This window comes from Mastigoproctus giganteus, chromosome 12 (assembly GCF_048544385.1).
Source record: "Mastigoproctus giganteus isolate SK-2022 chromosome 12, ASM4854438v1, whole genome shotgun sequence".
NCBI classification, from domain to species: Eukaryota; Metazoa; Arthropoda; class Arachnida; order Uropygi; family Thelyphonidae; genus Mastigoproctus; species Mastigoproctus giganteus.
Genome location: NC_143586.1, coordinates 28,613,900 through 28,634,314, shown reverse-complemented (window position 1 = coordinate 28,634,314; position 20,415 = coordinate 28,613,900). Strand labels below are relative to the sequence as shown.

General features: G+C 35.3%; 1 protein-coding gene across 1 annotated transcript in view; it reads left to right on the top strand.

Annotated features, from left to right (window-relative positions):
* The window catches only part of LOC150076822 (developmentally-regulated GTP-binding protein 2), a 73,343-nt gene that overhangs the window by 29,607 nt on the left and 23,321 nt on the right, over positions 1 to 20,415 (top strand). The window contains exons 5-7 of the mRNA XM_090386723.1: positions 2,287 to 2,347; positions 9,128 to 9,218; positions 15,505 to 15,577. Coding sequence (XP_090242849.1) covers positions 2,287 to 2,347; positions 9,128 to 9,218; positions 15,505 to 15,577 — 225 coding nt within the window. The remainder of the gene's footprint in view (positions 1 to 2,286; positions 2,348 to 9,127; positions 9,219 to 15,504; positions 15,578 to 20,415) is intronic.

The window sequence follows — 20,415 nt, the reverse complement described above, 5'->3', positions numbered from 1 at the left end:
TTCATATTTGACTGCACAATTACCCCCAGGTCTTTTTCATTCTCCACCTTCCTGAGTGTAGTACCACAGAGTTGGTACATTTCTCTTGGGTTACTGCTACCCATATGCAGTATCACTGGAAGTCAGGAGAGAACTTCAAAGACCTTTGAATTGAAGAAGAGCCAATGTATTGCCAATAAATAAAGGCAATTCTAAGAGCCAAGTGGATTACTGCAGACTGGTCAGTCTGACTTCACTGGTAAGGAAATCATGAAAGTGATGATTAAAAATTCAATATAGGGGCATCTTGATAAAAATGATATTCTAAAGGAAACAGCATGGTTTTGATCAACAGCACTTACAAATCTACCGTAAGTGCCTTGGTTCAAGGCTAATGGAAAAATTGCCTTTGAAAGAGAATTTTTGAAAAAAACCTTCTTTTACTACCATTTTTCCATCTCTTAACTTTCCTCAAAATCATTAGACTTTTTAACCTTTCATAAATGACAAAATTTACTTGGGCAGGGCATCTGAAACAAGAATGCAAAGCAGGACTCAGATACTAGAGCATTACTGTCTGCTCATAACAATAGACAGATGTCCTCTATATCTATTTATATATACTTGAGTCAGTTTTATCAAAATCTGAATCTGAATTCCAGTGATTTTTCAGTTTCAGCTTTTGCAGGCACAAATTTGATTCCTGAGGTTAAAAGATGAGATTTGCTACAACTTCAAAGATCTCTCTCTCTCCCTCCCTCCCTCTCTCCAGACTCTTCTCATCCAACTTTTCTTCAGTGACATCCTAGCTAATTTCACCATTTTTTTCTTACCAGTATTCCATTCCAAGAAGCAAAAAGCTGTCTATCAATCCTGTACAAATTTCACACAGGACAACTTTTCCTCCTTTCCATATAAGATATTTTTAATTTAATCACTTTCCACTAGCCAAGCCTACTTTACCTTCCTTGATGAATTTTGCACACAGGCCAAATTCTTCAGCAAGTTGAACTTTATGTCTAATCTTAAGAAGTTTAGATTAGACATAAAGTTCATCAGGATACTATAGTAGGCTTGGTCAATGGAAAGGTCTATTAAATCAAAAATATTTTGTATGGAAAGGGATGTTAGGTTTTTTCTTGTGTATTTTGTTCCCCATCAGGTTGAATAGGCAGTTTGTTTTGCTTCTTGAAATGGAAAATTGATAAATGTGGTATCAGCATCCCCCCATCTATGGTTCAGGTTTGTAGATGGTATGCTATTAATCTGGAACTATGGCTAGGAGAGCTTGTTTGCCCATATGAACAAAAGGCACCAAGGCATTAAATTGAAATTGAAGAAAATAGCTTCCTCTCATTCTTAGACATCACATTTTAGGCCACAACCCAGACAATGCCATACATACTACAGTCTTCCACAAACCCAAGGATGCAGTTAGCTTGTTGAATTTTAGATCCAACCAGAGCAAAAAATAGCCATAGTAAAAAGCATAAACTTGAGCACTTTAAACAGAAAGAACTCCAGTGTTGCAGATAGATATAACAACTACAGTATATAAGAAATTGTTATTTTGTACAGTCCTTCTTCAGTTAGCAGTTAATAGTAATCAGTGGCTCCTCAACTTAAAATCTGAATGGATCCACATTCAAGGATCACATAACTATGGTAGCAGGCAGAATCATCACAGAACATGAGTGGTCTCCTCCCACCATTTTTTTTTTTTTTTTTTTTTTTTTTTTTACTTCAGACATTGTTCCTGTTAGCCAAATAGTCATAGGCTGTAGTATAACAGTCCACTATGATATTGTACTAATTTCTTTTCTGTATTGTGCTTACTTGTTTTTACAGAGTTTAACCTAGTGTAATTTTTGAATATTGTAAAGATAGAATAAAGCAGTGATTCCAAAATGAACCAATTTAGTGTTTGCTCTCAAATTCAAGATTCCAGATGTTCTTCTGCATGGAGATTATCTTTGAGGATCCTACAGCTCAGCCATTTGTAGTTGCAGACAGTTCCACTGATCTCCTAGTTCTTACTTAAATTATCTGTGTATTTCTGCAGCTGGCTCTTTCACATTTCTCTGCTCCTTGTTTAAATAATAAATAAATCTTAGTTTTTTTCTCAAATTTTGTAGAATGAATAACTTTTAAATTATAAATATATTTTATATTTTAAAATAACTTATTTCTTTCAGAGTGCAATGCTAGGAAGTGGAAGTTAATTTTTTTATTTTATTATTGTTTCAAAAAAAAAACAAACTATAATCTCCTTTCTCTCTCTTTTCTTGAATCTCTTGCTCTATGTAGTATGAAGGTGCCAATATTCAGCTTCTGGATCTGCCTGGTATAATTGAGGGTGCCTCTCAAGGTATGCACTGTATACTATTAAATTTAATAGCATATATTTTGTGGCATTGTGTTATATTAGCATTAGCATTAGCATTAGTAGAGGCGTATGATGCAAGAAAGCAAGCTTATTCAGCATCAGCCAAAAAAAAAAAAAAAAAAACCCTCTCCCATTTCACCCCTCCGTTCATTCGAAATACCTGTCCAGTTGAGCTTTAAATTTGTTTAGGCTATTAACTTCAACAACAAGTGATGGAAGTCGGTTCCACCAACCAACCACCCGCTGGCCAAAGGCAAATTTCCGCACATCTATCCGACATCCGTCCTTCCTCAATTTGAATTTATGCCCTCTGAGGTGATTATTCTGAGAAAGATGAAGAATCCCATTGGCATTGAGCATGCTCAAACCATTCAAAGCCTTATACACCTCTATCAGATCACCTCGCCGGTGCCTAGTCTCCAGACTCTGTAATTTGCAAAACTTAAGCCTTTCTTCGTAAGAGCAACCCTTTGTTCCATTTACTAATCTTGTTGCCCTTCTCTGTACCCGTTCCAGCAGCTCTACATCCTTCTTGAAATGAGGCCTCCAGACCTGTATACAGTACTCAAGATGTGGCCTAACCATTGCCTTATACAAGGGAATAATCACCTCCTTATCCCTGCTAGAAAAATTCCTGCATATCATTGACAAGACACCATGAGCTACTCTTGCAGCTCGTCTGCACTGCTCAGAGAACTTCATATCTGCCTGCACAATTACCCCCAGGTCCTTTTCATTCTCCACCACTGTCAGTGTAGTACCGCAGAGTTGATACATTGCTCTGGGGTTACTGTTACCCATATGTAGTACTTTACATTTGTCAATGTTAAACTTCATTTGCCACCTCTCAGCCCATCTGTTCAACCTTTCCAGATCCTGTTGCAGCAGCATAGCGTCAGTAGTGTCCTTAACGACCCTGCCAACCTTTGTATCACTGCAAACTTAGACATTAAACTTGATATCCCATCATCAATATCATTCATAAACACCGAAAACAACAATGGACCCAACACTGAACCTTGAGGAACTCCACTAATAACATTAGTCCACGTTGAGCAGTGTCCATTGATTACCACTCTCTGTCTTCTGCCACTCAACCATCCCCTTATCCATAGCAGCAATTTGCCTCCAATGCCACACTGCTCCAATTTGTGCAGCAGTCTTCCATGTGCAACAGTATCAAAAGCCTTTCTAAGATCCAAATATATAATATCAAAGTTATTCCCTGCATCCAGTTCTTTTGTGACTACATCATAGTATCCAATCAAATTGGTCAGGCAAGACCTGCCCTTAACAAAACCATGCTGCGTCTGAGCTATAACTGAATTCTTGTCTAGATGATCCTGCAGTGCTTCTTTAACCAGTGCCTCCATTAATTTACCTGGAACAGAAGTTAAACTAACAGGTCTATAATTACTTGTGTCAGCCTTTGATCCTCCTTTGTGAATTGGGGTTACATTTGCACATCTCCAGTCTATGGGTACCTCCCCTGAGTCCAAAGAAGCTCTCATAATTATGGCTAGGGGTTTGCATACTTCCTTTGCTGCCTCCTTTAATATAACTGGATAGATCCCATCCACCCCAGGTTCCTTTTTTATGTTTATCCTCAACAATCTCTCCTCCACTTTCCTCTCAGTTATTACAAAATCATCCAGCTCACTGCCAATGTTTACTTTACCTACATCATTCTCCTTCCTGAATAACTCCTCATGCGTGAATGTAGATGCAAAATACTCGTTTAGATTGTTAGCCACCTGAGCAGGATCCTCAACTGTTGAACCATCAATATCCAGTGGACCAATCTGATTCATCCCTTTCCTTCTCGAGTTCAAGTATGTAAAGAACTCCTTTCTGTTTTTCTTTGCATCCTTTGCCAAGGATTTTTCGTAGTCTGCCTTTGCCTGCCTAATCTCCTTTGTGACTTGGTTACAGACCAACTTATATCTATCATAGGCTTCCATGTCACCCATTAATTTGTATGTATCCCATGCATTTTTCTTCTCTGCCACATGTCTCATTAGTCCATCTGACAACCATTTAGGCCTAAACCTTGAACAATATTTCTTAGTTGGTATGTAAAGCCTGGTAGCCACCAAGATTAGTTCCTTGAATGCTTCCCATTTTGAGTTTGCTGTTGGTAACATCATCAGTTGGTCCCACTGTATAGAATTTAAATACTGTCTCAGACCATCATAGTCGCCTTTACGAAAACAAAAACCCTTCCCTTTACCTCTGATGGTAGTTACCTCCTTGAGTAAATCCCACTTCAACACACTGTGATCACTGCCACCTAGTGGTTCATTTATCTGCAGGTTCTTAATGCATGAAGAATCACTACTGATAATCAGATCAAGAGTATTGCTCCCTCTTGTTGCCTCACGAACATGCTGATGTAGAAAACAATCATCCAATAAATCCACAAAAGCCTTGCTAGTGTGCGAGTGACCAACCCACAAATTCCAGTCAATATCTGGGAAATTAAAATCCCCCATTATAAGACTCTCTGATTTACTGGCCCACTCTATTTCCCTGTACAATATATTATTATACTCATCAGAGTCATTAGGCCTATAGCACACTCCTACTCTCAATTTTGATTTCCCTATGCTTATGTCACACCAAACTGACTCGACACTGCCCTGTCCATCGATGTCAACTGGCTTCACTTCCTTTGACTTTATGTGTTTCTTAATTAATAGCATAACCCCTCCTCCCCTCCTGTCCTGTCTATCCTTTCTATATACATTGTATTCCCCAAATTCCAGTTCCGCATTACTTATATCTGTGTGACACCACGTCTCTGATATCCCAACAATATCTGCCTTTGATGTTTTGAGCAATACCTCAAATTCATCAGATTTATTTACCAAACTCCTAGCATTGGTGTACACGCAGGTATACATGCACCTGTTTCTATTCTTAGCTACCCTAACACAACCCATGTGTTTACTTGTAACGCAATGACTACCAGCAGTCTCTGAAATATCCTGCATCTTGTTTTTCAGACTTCTGCTCATTTGAATAGAAGCAGTGCAAGAATCACTTCCACCTCTGCCAGTGGCTACTGTTAATCTATTAGTCCTTGTATCCCCCCCCAACTAGCAGTTTTCCGACCCATCTAACACTGCCTCGACAGCATCAGCAAAAATTCTTGCACCCTTTCTATTTAAGTGTATCCCATCCCTGTAGAAGCAATCTCTCCTGTTAACAAGTACAGTCCAGGCTGAAAAAAATTCTACCCCTTGAGCCTTGCACAATCCCTCCAGGGCCGAATTGATCGACAAGGCTCTCATCATATACTCCCTCCTATCGTGTCTGGGCAGAATTGCAGACACTTTCAAGTTCAACCCTAATTCACGGCTTTTTTTCAACAGTGACCTGTACTTGCTAAGTAATTCCGCCGGTCTCCTACTCTTAATATCATTAGTGCCAACGTGTACAACTATATCACCTTTTGTGCCCTTAAAAGATGATATCCGCTCTACAACGTCATCAACCTTTGCCCCTGGCAGACATACCCTGGTCCTATTCCACCTATCCTTTTTACAAAGCATGTTCCCCGTTTCCCTGACAATAGAGTCACCAACAACTACTAGTTCCTGTGGGACCAGCGCATTCTGCCTAGGGGGCTGCCCCTGTGTTGCCTGATGACCAAGTGCAAGCTCTGGCGTTGATGTGGGCAGCTGAGAGCTTGATGGGCCCCTCAATTTATTTCCTTCGAGGGCATCCACCCTGTCCTTCAAGGTCTCATAAAGGCCCATAACAACGCTGAGTTGTCGCCTGATTTCCTTGCACTCCTTACATCGTGCACACACAAAGACATCCCCCTTGGCAGTATCATGTCCCGTACCCGACTGCTCCGCAAACATCAAGCAAACAGTGCATTTTAATAGGCTGTGATTCAGAGGGCAACTGCCCCCCTCAGTTCTCCCCTGAACCACAGCACTCCCATTAGCTTGAGCCTTTTGCTTTGCTGCTCTGGTCAGAGTCATGATTCCAATTTAATTCAATAAAATTTAAAACAAAAATTAAATCCTTAAGTTATATCCCAAAACAGTTATGTTTTATATATATATATATATATTTTTTTTTTTTTTTTTTTTTTCGGTATCTAGTGTTCCCTTTATACAACTTCCGTATCACGTGTACCACTATAGTTATGTATTAATTATTTGTTACGATTAAGTCGTTATATATATTTATAGAGTTAAAAATACAATTTAATTGACAATAAAGTTTATCAAGATTAATAGATTTACTGATTAATTGACAATATTATATTATGCAGTATACTACACTAAGCTTATGCTATCGTGTAAAAATGGCGGGAATTCACGAACGGTATTTCTACGGACTCGTAAGTATTGATTAGCTTTGAAATCTCGCTATCTCAATTTAGAATAAACTAAGGATCCTGTCTAGGTCTATAATCTACTTATAGAAGATAATTTGATATAACAATTGGTTAATAAATCGACTAAATTTGGTTAAAAGACCTCTCGTTCAATTTGTGACACGTGGATTTGATACCTTACCGATACTAAGTAATATCTACGAAATCTCTGTCTAAGTTAACTTTAAACTAAGTATCGTAACTAGGAATATAAAGCTACTCTAGAAAATAAGTTAATATGACAATTTAAACTAATAAAGCAGAAAATAAATCAGGAAAAACTTCTCTGTTTGAAGAGCTTTAAGGAGCAATCTGAAAAGCTGTTGATTATATTCATAATTAAATATTTTTTATTAATATTAGTCATATAGTGCAAGAAAGCCACAGGCTTTTGCTGCACTGCCAAAAAAAAAAAAATAATAATAAAAATACAAATTTTGTGCTTCCCTTCTCATGTAGGTAACTATCTCGACCTTTTGAATTTCTTCAAACTGTTAGCCTCAATTCCCTGCAAAGGCAATTTATTCCACTAGCCAACAACTCGCTGACTAAAAGAAAACTTCTTATAATCTAGAAAACTTCTTACAAACCTCTTCCCCTGTAATTTATTGCCCTAGTTCTTTATAATAGTGAAATTGGAATTCTTTATAATAGTGAAAATTCTGCCTTCATTCATACACACATATATATATAGTCTTCGAAAAGAGTATGGAAATACTGCTTTGCATGCACAACAGACTTGCATCATGGCTTTAGTTGCTCATGCACAATAAAATCAAATCAAACTGCATGAACAAAAAAACCAAATTGAGATGGTTTGTAGGCTGTTTGTATTGTTTGTATTGAATATATTGTATCAGAGTGTGCATGGAAAAAAGCATTGTGATACTTTTGTGAAAATGTATTGTTAATGAGCACTATAGTTTGGTGGTAGGTCTGCACAAAGCATGTAGAGGTAATATACTGCTATATTGATCTCTTGCTTGATTTGTTGAATGGTTTTCACTGTCTGTGATTAGTGTGCATGATCAAACCATATTCTGATCAATCCATTACCTTTCAGTAGTGCACAGAATTCCTTGCTTTTACTATTGTAGGTGGATAGGTTATCAGTAGTGTGATATATCAAGGCTGAGATTGACACAAATTATTTTGCACACATCATGGTATAATAAAATCTAGTAGAAATAATACAAGTAATCCAGAAAGTAAATGACTTGTTCTAAAATTATGATTAGAGGAAAAAACTGTGCTGCTTTCAAATAAAAAGTTTTCTAGGCGAAGGTAAAGAAAGCCTGCACGAGAAGCATGCAAAAGTTTGATGAAATTTACCGGTAAAAGTACTTTGCCATAATGGCATTTGTATTGTTGCTCGCTCGGTAAACAGATGGTGGATGTTATTGGTCAGGAGTAGAAATTGAATCTCATGGGAGATTGAAACCTTCCCGAAGTGGAGGGGGTAACCTGACCTTTTTTCCTTTAGAATCACTGGTGGACTAGTGGATAAATTGTTTATTAAGAAAAAAAAATGGCAAAGGAAGCCCACACGAGAAGCATGGCAATTTTTGAAAAGTTTACAGGTGAAACTACGTTATGAACATTTTTTACGGCGCCAGAACTTCCAATATGACTGTTCGTGATTCAATTAAGTGATTCTAAAGAAAAAAGGTAAGGTTCCCCCCCCCCCCCACACACACATCGGGAGGGTTTCAAGCTCCTGTGGGATTCAACTTCTACTCCAGACTGATAACACCCACCGTTTGTTTACTGAGTGAACAACAATACAAATACCGTTACGGCAAAGTACTTTTACCGGTAAATTTCATCGAACTTTTGCGTGCTTCTCGTGCAGGCTTTCTTTACCTTAGCCGTTTTCTATTTTAAAACTCTTGCCATTAAATTGCTTTTAGGTGGCTGTAAGTTTGTTGATTTTTTTTTATTTAATCCCAAACATGCAAGTCTGTTGAATCCGTACTACTATAACTACTACTACCATGGGATTGAGGGATGGATACATATGTAGAAAAAAGATTTGACTATTGCAAAGACAATAGTGATTGTCTTGGAGACTTATAGAAAAAACACTAATCATACAAAATTAATATAGAGATTAATATAAATTTATTTATTTATAATTTATTTATAAAAATTTAACTTATTTAAAAATTTTTTTTTTTTTCCTTAAAATTAAAACCAAACTAAAGTTACACACACTTCTTGATGCTCAGGTAGCAGAATCACAACTTGTCAAGTATATTATGATGGTATATTGCATTAATTTTACTTTAACTTTACAGCAAAATTATCAGTATTTTACAGTTATTTTAAAAGAATTAAATTTAATCATAAAGTGGTTTGGTATTTTTCAGGTAAAGGTAGAGGGCGTCAAGTAATTGCTGTGGCACGTACTGCAGATTTAGTATTAATGATGTTAGACGCTACAAAAGGTGAAATTCAGAGGTTAGTTATTTTGCTTTTTATTGCCATTTATTACAGGCTGGGTGGGAAATAGAATTTCATAATTATTTTATAAGTAGTTTTTTTTTTTTTTCTTCCTCTAAGTGATGGTATGACAGTTGACAAGCAGTAAGTGGATTGAGTTGTGCACTTATATGCAGACACCTTACATTGGTTTGTATTGTTCATAAGTACAACAAAAATCATCCAGTATGTAAGTTCAGTAGGTAAAGCATTGAAGAAATTAATTCACCATCTAGGTGAATCAATATTTGCCTTACAGTCTATCATGTTCATGATAGACTGTAAGGCAGCTAATCATGTTTTTTAACTGCTGAGGACCTTAACAGCAGTTTTACATAATAATAACTACAATTCCTTCCATCAGGTCAACAAATCCATCTGTTAAAGTAGAATTATGATTCTTTGAAAGATAAAATATTGTAAGCACTGAAAGCCATGAAATTGTCACTAGTACCTTTTTGGCCAGTGTGACCCAACAGTTGGGTCTCATTCCCTGCAGTTTAGTATTGCCAGTTCACATAATGTTTATCTGTTTGAGATCTGTAAGATGGTGGGTGCTTCTCAATTTAACATTGTATTGTACAAATGTTTCAAGTAGAGGAGTCTGGGGAACCAAAATTTGATTTTACCCCACAGTTATGTGAAACTATCTAATAGATAATTACACTGCTCTGTTGAACAACCTTTTTTATATTTTCTTCATTATGTTTGAAAGGGGGAGAGAGAGAGAGAGAGAGAGAGAGAGAGAGAGAGAGAGAGAGAGAGAGAGAGAGAGAGAGAATTATATGATAGTTCTTAAAAATGCAGTAATGCAAATATAATAAAATGTAATATTTTGAATTAACAAGAAAAAATAAAGAACTGATATGACAAAGGGAAATTTTTGAAATTTAAAAAAAGTCTTTATACTCCCAACAAAATACAAAATTTTTGTATTCACATAAACTTTTGCATAGAAAATTTTTTAAAATAGTAAGAGTGTTTTTGTAGATTTGTTGCTAAAGACCTGTGCATAGCTCTCGACGTTGTATCACATGGATGGATCATTTAAGCAGTCTGGGCAACTGACATGTTATATCACTGCGGTTGCATTGTTTTTCTTCATAAGTAAACTTAATTACCATTTATGTTACCCCACACGACATCCCAAACTCATGTCAATTGGAGAAATAAATGGCATAAAGGCGCCTCCGTAGCCAGGTGGGAAGGAGCGGCAGTGCATAGCACACGCTTCTTGATTAGACCAGGGTTCAAGCCCGTCACCACTAAATACAGAGGATGCGGAAAGGTCAGGGAATGACCACCGCATATTCCCAGAGTAATATGGCCTAAGTTGCTAATGCTCCTAAAAACCAAATAACAACAACAAATGGCATAAATGTAAACAAGCGATATGAGACAAATGTTAAGAAGAAGCATATAGTGTGTATCTCTTGGCCAGACATTTTTTCCAATTGGGCCTTGTGTCCCTTGGAGCAAATCTCTTGGCCAGACATTTTTTCCAATTGGGCCTTGTGTCCCTTGGAGCAAATCTCAAAAAAAAAAAAGAAAAGAAAATTTGATTTTTTTTTTTCCCTTCATTTTTGTCATATGAGTAATTTAGTACACAGGTTAATTCCTGTGTACTTAATTACTCATACACAGTGTGCCAATTAAATAACAAGACTGACACTACTACAAAAAAAAGAATAACACTAATGGCAAAGTAAGGTTTTATTTTTTTGAAGTAATCACCTCTGATGTGTACATGCTGTTTACATCTTTTATACAAGTTTTGAAAATACTTCTGGAACTCCTCTTCTGGTACTGCTTTCAGCTGGTCGTTCACTGCAGCTTGGATGTCCTCTATTGTCCCGTATCGCGTTCTTTTCATGGCTGTTTTGATTTTGAAGAACAAAAAGTAATCTGTGGGAGCCAAATTCGGAGAAAATGGGGGGTGTTTGATGCCTGGAATCGATTTTTTTGCCAAAAATTGCTTGATGTTAACAGCAGAATGTGCGGGTGCATTGTCTGATTTTTCATTGATCATCCTCAAATGACTCATGTCCTTTATGAAAACCATTCAAACACTCTTGGTCGAGACAAGCATTCATCAGCATAAACTTTTTTTAAATCACCAAAAGTTTCCGTAGCACTTTTTTTCAAATTTACAATAAAATTTGATAACTGCTCTTTGCTCCATTTTCAATTTTCTGATGACATGCACAAAACTACTATTACTCTTTCCATCATAAATCATGAACTACTGACCGGATAAGTTTCAACTTGCACTCGTTGGAAAGAGCACACTAGTGGATCTAATCATGTACTATTTTGGCCTCTTACTAAACTTAGAGTGCACACAGTCTCGTGCTTAATTACCCTTTGTAATATTTTAGGTATTACTTTTGAAAGAAAATATGTGCAACTTCATTTATTAGTACACTGGAAGGCTGTTGTTATCTTTGTTAGGAAATTATAGTCTTATCGTTCCTTTTTATTTAATTTTTTTATATAAAATATCTGTTTCTAAATGTAGGATCTGAAAGACGTGATGGCTAATGCAGGAAATAACAATTTTATGAACAAATTCTATACTACATTATATGTACATAATCTAACTATTTTAATAAATTAACAGTTACATTAAAAACCATGTTTTGGAGGACTTTGCCTCTTCCTTTTGTGGTAAAAAACTTATAAAACATTCATAATAACATAGTGCTGTATGGCCATTACATTTTCATTAAATTGCACAATGAACTGAGAACAGTGAGAGTTATTGAATCCTGGGAACCCAGGATTCCATAACCCTCACTGTTCCATTTGTCTTTCACCATAACTCTCACCAGGATTCCATTTATCATAATGAATGCTGCTTATGGTAAGTAGCCCATGTTTAGCTGCCAGGCATGCTGACCTTCTAGGCAGGGTAGGATATGGTCCTGAGACACTAGCTGTATTGGCAAGTGAGCTTGCCTGTTGTTGTTTATCATTGTCATTCACTGCTTTATAATGGGAAGGCTTCTTTTTTGTATCCTTCTAGTGATGGGTCCAGGGTTAACTAGAGTTCTGGGCTGTTTTGTGTCCTAGAATAGGACTCTAGCAAGGCATGGAAATTTCCTCTCATTGATGATATTTACGATATTTACGACATTGATGATATTTCCTGAATGTGGAAAGGCTCCATAGTCTCACCATTTCTGGTGGTGAGCAATATTAACAACTCTAGGCCCTGTAGTGTTAAACCCAAGATTCTTGAGAGAGCAATAATTTGTCATTTTGTTGCATGTTCTCTCTTTTGGTGTGATGGATGTGTTTGTCTCATCTGCTCTATTCTCTTCTGCAGTTTGCACAGTACCTGGCCCATTTAGTATTTATTTTATTTGCAGTGATGAACAGTAAACCACATCTCTCATTATAGTTCACTGCCAGAAATGACGAGACTTATAAAGGCTGTCTGCATTCAAAAATCTTTTTAAATATTGTAAAAAGAACACTAGAAAAATGACCCCACTTCCAGAAAAACTTCTTTAAGTTAAAAATGGACTTCAATCAGTCCACATTTTAATTAAAATTGATATAGAGTTCATGTTCAGCAGTACAAAAGAAATACTAAACAATGAATTGAAGTGATTAATGTTGAAAGGGACTACAGAATAACAACTTTTGGTACTTTTAACTGATCGTATTTTGCTACCCATCTTCTGTTCATGCATTATGATATCTCTAAGAGATCCACTGAAACTTATTATTTCAATTAGTCTCTCTCTCTCCTCTATATTATCAAACTTGGTTTGGCAAAACAGAAACAGGGATATACTGGTCACTGTTTCTTTTTTGATATCATAGCAAAATTTGATCTAGTAATAATATCTTCATTGTTGAATCTCCTAGATCTTATATTATTTCTCCACTTTACCTACTTTCTGAAAGATTTTTGAGTTTACTTATAGGAATGGAACCTAATATCTGTACACAGGTGAGGCTTTGACAAGTTGGGACTTTGGCCTTGCTGTTCACAGTGATCTTATTTTCATTTTTCAACACTCACCTTCAGGATTTTTTTTTTTTTTTTCTTATACTGATGATATATTCTTTCAGTTCTGTAATTTCTTCATTTCTGTTTCTTCTTCTACACAAAATGTTGCCATATTTTTTCATCTAATAGTTTAATTCAATCTTTTCTTTTTTGTTGCTTTCCTAAATCCAGAGTGTCAGATTATCATATTTTTTCTTTATTGATGCATCCTTCTCCCCTTAAGGTTGCAGTTAGTCCTGCTGAGTTAAGTCCTACAAACTTTGTTAAATTCCTGGGTATGTACCTGGATACTAAACTTTGATTTCATGATCAATATTCTAAATTAAGACCTTCCATTTTGTGGGTTGCCTGGAATGTAAAATGCGGTTTAACCATGATCACCAATAGAAGCATTATTCTCAAGTATTCAGGCACCTGTGTATTTCCTGTATTTCTTTATGGCTCTATACTGTGGATATCTGCCAATCATGGAATCACACCTGTTTGGCCAAGATGACATTTAAGAATTCTACAGTGATTCCCTGGAATGATTAATGAGCATGACAGCAGTTACCATATGTGAAACTATGTTTAATGTAGAATTTTGAAAGAAGTTACTGGATCTTCTCTTTCTTTGGAATCCAGATTATTTAAACTAAGGAAATTGGACAGTATGACTATGTCTTGTGCTGCTTCTGTGTGCAAATTGCTACAACATCGACACAGATCTGTGGTTCATCAGTAGGGCTGTAGGAGTGAACTGATCAAGTGTATTACTGAAAATTTTTTAATCTGGACTTTTTTTTTTGTCATATTTGGGCCAAAATTTTTGAATTTGATGTTAAAATTGGACATGCTATAATTTCTAAATTTAAAATTTGCTTTTTTCCTGCTGGGAAAGTTGTTCTCTGATTGCAGTCTAGCTTAAAAACATCAGTGTTACTTCTGAAATGATTGTAAAATGTAACAAACACAGTGATGGTTGTGTGTGAGTCTTTTTAGTATGTGTGTTTAGCCGTGTAGAACTGTTTTCTATACAAGGGCAATTTATGTCATCTGTATTCATGCTACAATTTGTTCTTGTGGTTGCTTTGTTTTTTTCTTCAAATAAAATTGGTTTACATTTACATTCATTTCAGAAGAACACAATGACATTTTTAGGCTAAACCACAAAGATGGGAGACAACTTTTTCCTTGAGAAAAAAGCAGTTGGTTAGACAAAATTTAAATTTGAAAATCATAAAATGTTAACTTGAATACCATATGCACAACATTGTCATAAAACATCTGTGGTCAACTTTATATTATCATATCAACTTGATATCAACTTTAAATTGCCTTAAAGCCACTATCTTGGCAGGGTCTGGTGCCTTGATAATATAATAATAATACTTAGTCCATTTTTCAAAATTCAAAAATTTGAAATATGACAAAATAGGTCCAGATGACAAATAGCCCAAACCTAAAAATAAGTGATGTGAGATAGACCTGGTGTCTTTTAAGTGAAACATCCTGTATGTATAAATTTTATAGAAAGTAGTGTGTATGTGTAGAAATAGAATACATAAATTAGGAAATAGTAGTAGTGTGTGTATATGTGTGTGCCTTTATATATATATAAAGAGTAGAATAGTAGAATATAAAGAGTAGACTGTGTGTAAACATATCATATAGGCTTAATCTGCCTGTTTTGCAACCAAACAAATCACCTGGTCTTGTATAATTTGTGATCCCATGTCATAATATATATTAGTCTAAAATTACCCTTAATAAATATATATAATGACACTTTTTTTTTTTAAAATTTAAAATGTTTTTTAATGATTTTTTAAAATTTTGATTTGATTTTTGACAATTCACTCTAATGTTTAGCAGCAAGTCATTTTAACTTGGCTGCTAAAATAAGAACCAATTCATATTTAAAAGGATTTATGTGCAAAGTTTTTTTTTTTTATGACTTTTCATTTCAAGAAAATAACAATTGGCTGATAGTAGAAAACTTGCTACCCTGAGCCCACACATATTCAGTGAATTTACTACTGACAGGGTTAAACACCACTTGTTATCCTACCCATATTTTTGCCAGTTGATTTTCAGCTTGGAATCTGCTGATAATGATTGAAATTGGTTGATTTCTTCTTGAGCTTCTGTCTTGTGTGTGTGTGTGTCTATGTATGTGTATATAGTATTTATTCAATTAAATTAATTGAATATGTTTTAAATATATAATTTCCATTTACATATCTTTTTTATTTTTTATTCTAGGCTCTTACTTGAGAAAGAATTAGAAACTGTGGGAATCCGGCTTAATAAGTTGAGGCCCAATATATATTTTAAGGTATAATGCAAAATCTTTTCAACTATTTTTTTTTTAAATAGCTACACAATAAATACCCTTCAGAATGTGTTCATATGAATTTAAGTATAAATATTATTACTTACTTGGATGTATGCATTTTTAGATCCTTTTTGTGGTAATTGCTCACAGCAGGTATAATATGAGGTGATTATAAAAAATTGCTAACTTAAAACATATTTCAACAGCCTGTACACACATTAGATAAAAATAATCACAGTGCTAAGTAAGTAGTAACTCTAAAATAGATAATAAAAAAATATATATTTTACCCATGTTCTCCTCATTTGCAGAATTTAAGTAACAGATTCAAAAGCAACGATAAATAGGAATTGTAATCAGTCAGAAACACTGAATCTTTATAGCAGAAGCTCTGTTCTTATCTCTGTATGTAGCCTTTGAACCAAGACAAGAAGAGTTATGACTCATAAGATTGGAAAGTTCTGTGGAATCAGTATAATGAAAAAAGATTGTGTTGCAGAAGGGTAATGTTTGGATAACATTATCTGTCCATTACACAAAAATGACATTTGGGTAATGGTTTACCATGGAAGGCTAGTGACAGACTGGATCAAGTAAAGGAATTACATGCATCTATGGAAAAGTGGCTCATTATGAACCCAGTAAGTTATTTTGATCATGGAACCAACCCATAAGAGAAACTATAAACAGAAGACTAGTATCTGGCCATTCAGACAGCTTACAGCAACTGATATTTGTCATTGTGTTAAACATGATAACTACACTTTGGATTATATGCAATTTCGCATGTGCAAATGCATATTGTGGCCATTGTAGTCATTAATGCGTATAAATGCATATAACCCAAATATTACAAACAATACTGCATATACCTTAACTTAATCATTTTCTCAAATGGTGATTGGAACTACAGAACAGCTCACTGTATTGCAATTAAGTTAGCATGGTATAATATTTCACTGAACATGGGAAACATTTTAATGCTATATTCTTTCTATTTGTTCTTATGCTATGGACTACATCAGTTGAAACGTTTTCATTAAATGTGCGTATTTGATGGTACATTTTTGCTGATTGCACTATAATTAGAGATTTCTGAAATTTGAAGTTGGGACATCAAAGAAAACACTTCTGTTTATGGATATTATGAGTTTAAACTTTGTTGACAGAGGTAGAAATTATGGAATTAGTGGTTAATTTCACTGTGTATTTAAACATGTCAAAAATTAAATCTGCTACAAAACTTCATATAGAATCATGGTTTTCCAATCATGGAAAAGATTTTACTATGGATGGCATTGAGTTCTGTGTTGTTTATGAAAAGAATGTTCCGTGAAAGAAAAAATTCCAGATTGACCCTCATGTGAAAAGAGTATTGCACATTATGGCCAAGCAAAGGAAGAAGCAAAGAAAAATTTCCAAAGCAGTACTTCAAAAGAAGAGAAAGTGATTTTTCAAAGGATTTCACCCTTGTAAGCAGTAATATCCCTTTCAATAAGTTAAACAGCCAGGTCTTAGAGCAGTTTTTGAAAAGATATTGTATAAATCAAAATATTCCAGATGAATCTACCTTGAGAAAGAATTACCTTAATGCTATTTATGAAGACATTCACAAAATTCGTCAATATATTAGACAAAACTATATTTGGATGTCAGTTGACGAAGCAACAGATGTTTTTGGCCACTATTTGCACATTTTATGTAGAAAATTAGATGCAGAACCCTTGTGCTTGTAAGAGCCTCAAAAAGGTAAATTACTCTACAATAGCAAGATTTTTTAATGATTATTTGCAGTTATTATGGCCAGAATCAACCCACAGCGAAAGAGTCTGCATTTTTGTTATTGATGCTGCTTCCTATATGGTAAAAACCGCTTCTATATTACAAGTTTTCTATCCAAATCTGATCCACATTACTTGCTTAGCCCATGGCTTATATAGGTTGGTGAAGGCAATTCAGGAGAATTTTGGTGAAATTAACAATTCACTTCCAGTATAAAAAAGACTGTCAAAAGAGCCCTTGAGAATAGCAACTTATATTACAGAAATACCCCCTCTCTCTCTCTCTCTCTCTCTCTCTCTCTCTCTCTCTCTCTCTCTCTCTCTCTCTCTCTCTCTCTCTCTCTCTCTCTCACCTGACCTTGTTCTCACAAGATGGAAAACATGGTTACAAGTGGCATCATTTTATGCTAAAAATTGATTCTATAAAAGAATTTGTTGATTTCTTGGATAGTATGCATTCGTTGGCTATTGGTAGTGTTAAGGTAATGCTTTGTTTCATTGGCTAGAAAACATTAACCTGTTTTTTAGTGCATATAACCTGATGTCTAGTGGTAACACTCAATTTGGATGAAAGAGCCAACTGACATGAAATAACGAATGAATTTTGTGTTAACTCTGGTATTTAAATACATATTTTTTGTGTTTTCCTTTTTTTCTACACAGTTTTACAAGAAGGCCCACATGATTTCAAAAGTAGCATGATTTTTTAGGTATTAAAATAAGAATTTGATAAACAGATAGTGTAACAGCAGAAATATCATTATACGAATGAGTTTGAACCCGATAAATGGTTTGTAATCAAAAAAGAACAAAACACAAACATTGCAATATGGGATTTCCTTGCCTATACTGTTGTACTTTACCTTCCCTTCTAGATTGAATTTGATGCTCACTTGCTGTTTGTGAAATTTATAGAATTTCAGGAAAATATGGTGACCTAGAAATATGGTGATGATATTATCCAGCACACATTAATTTTATATTTTATTTATTTTTTTTTTTTTAATCTAAATGTGGAGTGCATACGATTTTAACATGCATTAGATAATTTTATTTTGGCTTAATTTCTGCAGATACGCATTAACATTTCTTCTGTCGCTTGCAAAACATTTTGAAATGCAAATATTGTGCCTGCCTTATAATTATTATTATTATTATTATTATTTTTTTTTTTTTTTATGAAAACCCCAAACACGAGAGGTATTAGAACCTATAGGACTTAGTACTGTGCTTGGGTTGGAGGTTGAGAAGACAAAAGAAGATATTTGTTGACAGACTTGAACTTCTGTAACTTTCAGAAAATACGTATGAAGGAAGGTTGTTCCAGAAACCCGCAGTCGAATGAATAAACTAGGAAGATGAAAAGTTGGTTCTGTGAGTTTGAAGTTGGACAGTAAATGGATATTGGCTGGTGGCAACATGTGTTTGGACTGTTTTGAAAGAGAGAGAGTGGGAATTATAGAAGCCAATTCAGAAGAACAGTGCCCATGGAAGTATCTGTAGAAAAGGCATGCAGCAGAAACAGTACATCTATGAGACAGCGAGCGGAGAGACTCTGTTAGAGATGAGTGATTAATTAACCTAACTGCCCTCTTCTGAATGGAATCAAGAAGCTTGAGAGAGATTTTGGGGGCACCACCCCCAGATGTGGGAACAATATTCCATGCCGGGGCGGATTTGCGATTTATACAGAGTGAGCAGCTGTTTGGAAGAAAAGTAACGCCGAGAGAGAAAGAGAAAACCAAGTTTTTGAGATGTAGAGGAAGCAATATTTGTAATGTGATTGTGCCAAGAGAGATTAGAAGTCAGGGTAATCCCCAAAAGATATATCATTTTGCCTAGAAATCGGAGTCTCATAAGCATAGGAGCAGAAGAATCCTTTTTACGAGATATAAGACAGGACTGGGGTTTAGAGGATTGAAATCAACTGTTGTCTTTGTTCCACTGGAGAATTACCTGGAGATCGGCATTTAAGGAATTGGTAGCGGATATTCGAGAAGTTGAAGCTGATTGAGCAGGACAAGGTTTCTCAAAATGGAAAGTGGAATGCAGTGTGCTACCGTTGGCAAAACTATGGATAGGATTTCCAGTCGATGGAAGAAGGTCATTAATATACAAGAGGAAAAGAGTGGGGAAAAGAACTGAACCTTGGGGGACACCAGCATTAGTGGAGAAGTTATGTTTAGTCTCTAGAGAAAAGTTTCCGGCATCTCCTCCCCATACTTTTCCTTCAACCCATGCATGGTACTAAGTACTATAGGTTTTGATACCTTTCGTGCTTGGGGATTTCATAAAAAAAAAAAAAAAAAAGACAGAGAGCCATCTACCATTACCCTCAGTGAGCGATCAGAGAGAAAACTGGATAACCAATTACAAAAAACAGTTGGAAAATCATAAAATGGAAGCTTGTTTAGAAGACCTTTATGCCAAACATGATCGAAAGCCTTTGAGATGTCAGGAGCAACTGCTTGTGTTTCACCAAACTTTTTCCATTGAATTTATCCATAAATGGTAACATAAGCCAGAATATCACCAGTGGATCGATGCTGATGGAATCCATGCTGGCGATTGTTGATCAGATGGAAGGATTCTAGGTAGTTTAAGAGTTGGGTTGGCAGTTAATCGATTTCTCCATTACTTTAGAAAGAGTAGAAGTACAGCAGACTCTCAATTTACCTGGATTGGATTAACTGGGACACTTCAAGACTCCAAATAAAAAAATAAAAAATCAACCAAAAATCATAAAATTCAAGTAACAACTAGAACCTGCCACTCAAAAAAAAAAAAAAAAAAAAAAAAGAGAAGAAATGTTTAGCTTGTTTTAGTGTGTCGTGTTGATTGTCGTGTTCCGTTGCACTGCAAAAGGACAAATTTTATTTTGTTATTTATGTCAGGGATGTTGAAATTTTTTTTTTATAGTAAATATATATATATTTATATTTTTTTGTTTAGAAATCGCAAAAATGATGAGTAAACACAAAGGAGTTGCGTTTTCAGTTAAAGAAAAACTTGAAATTATTCAAAAGTTTGAAAACGGTGCATCCACTAAATCTTTAA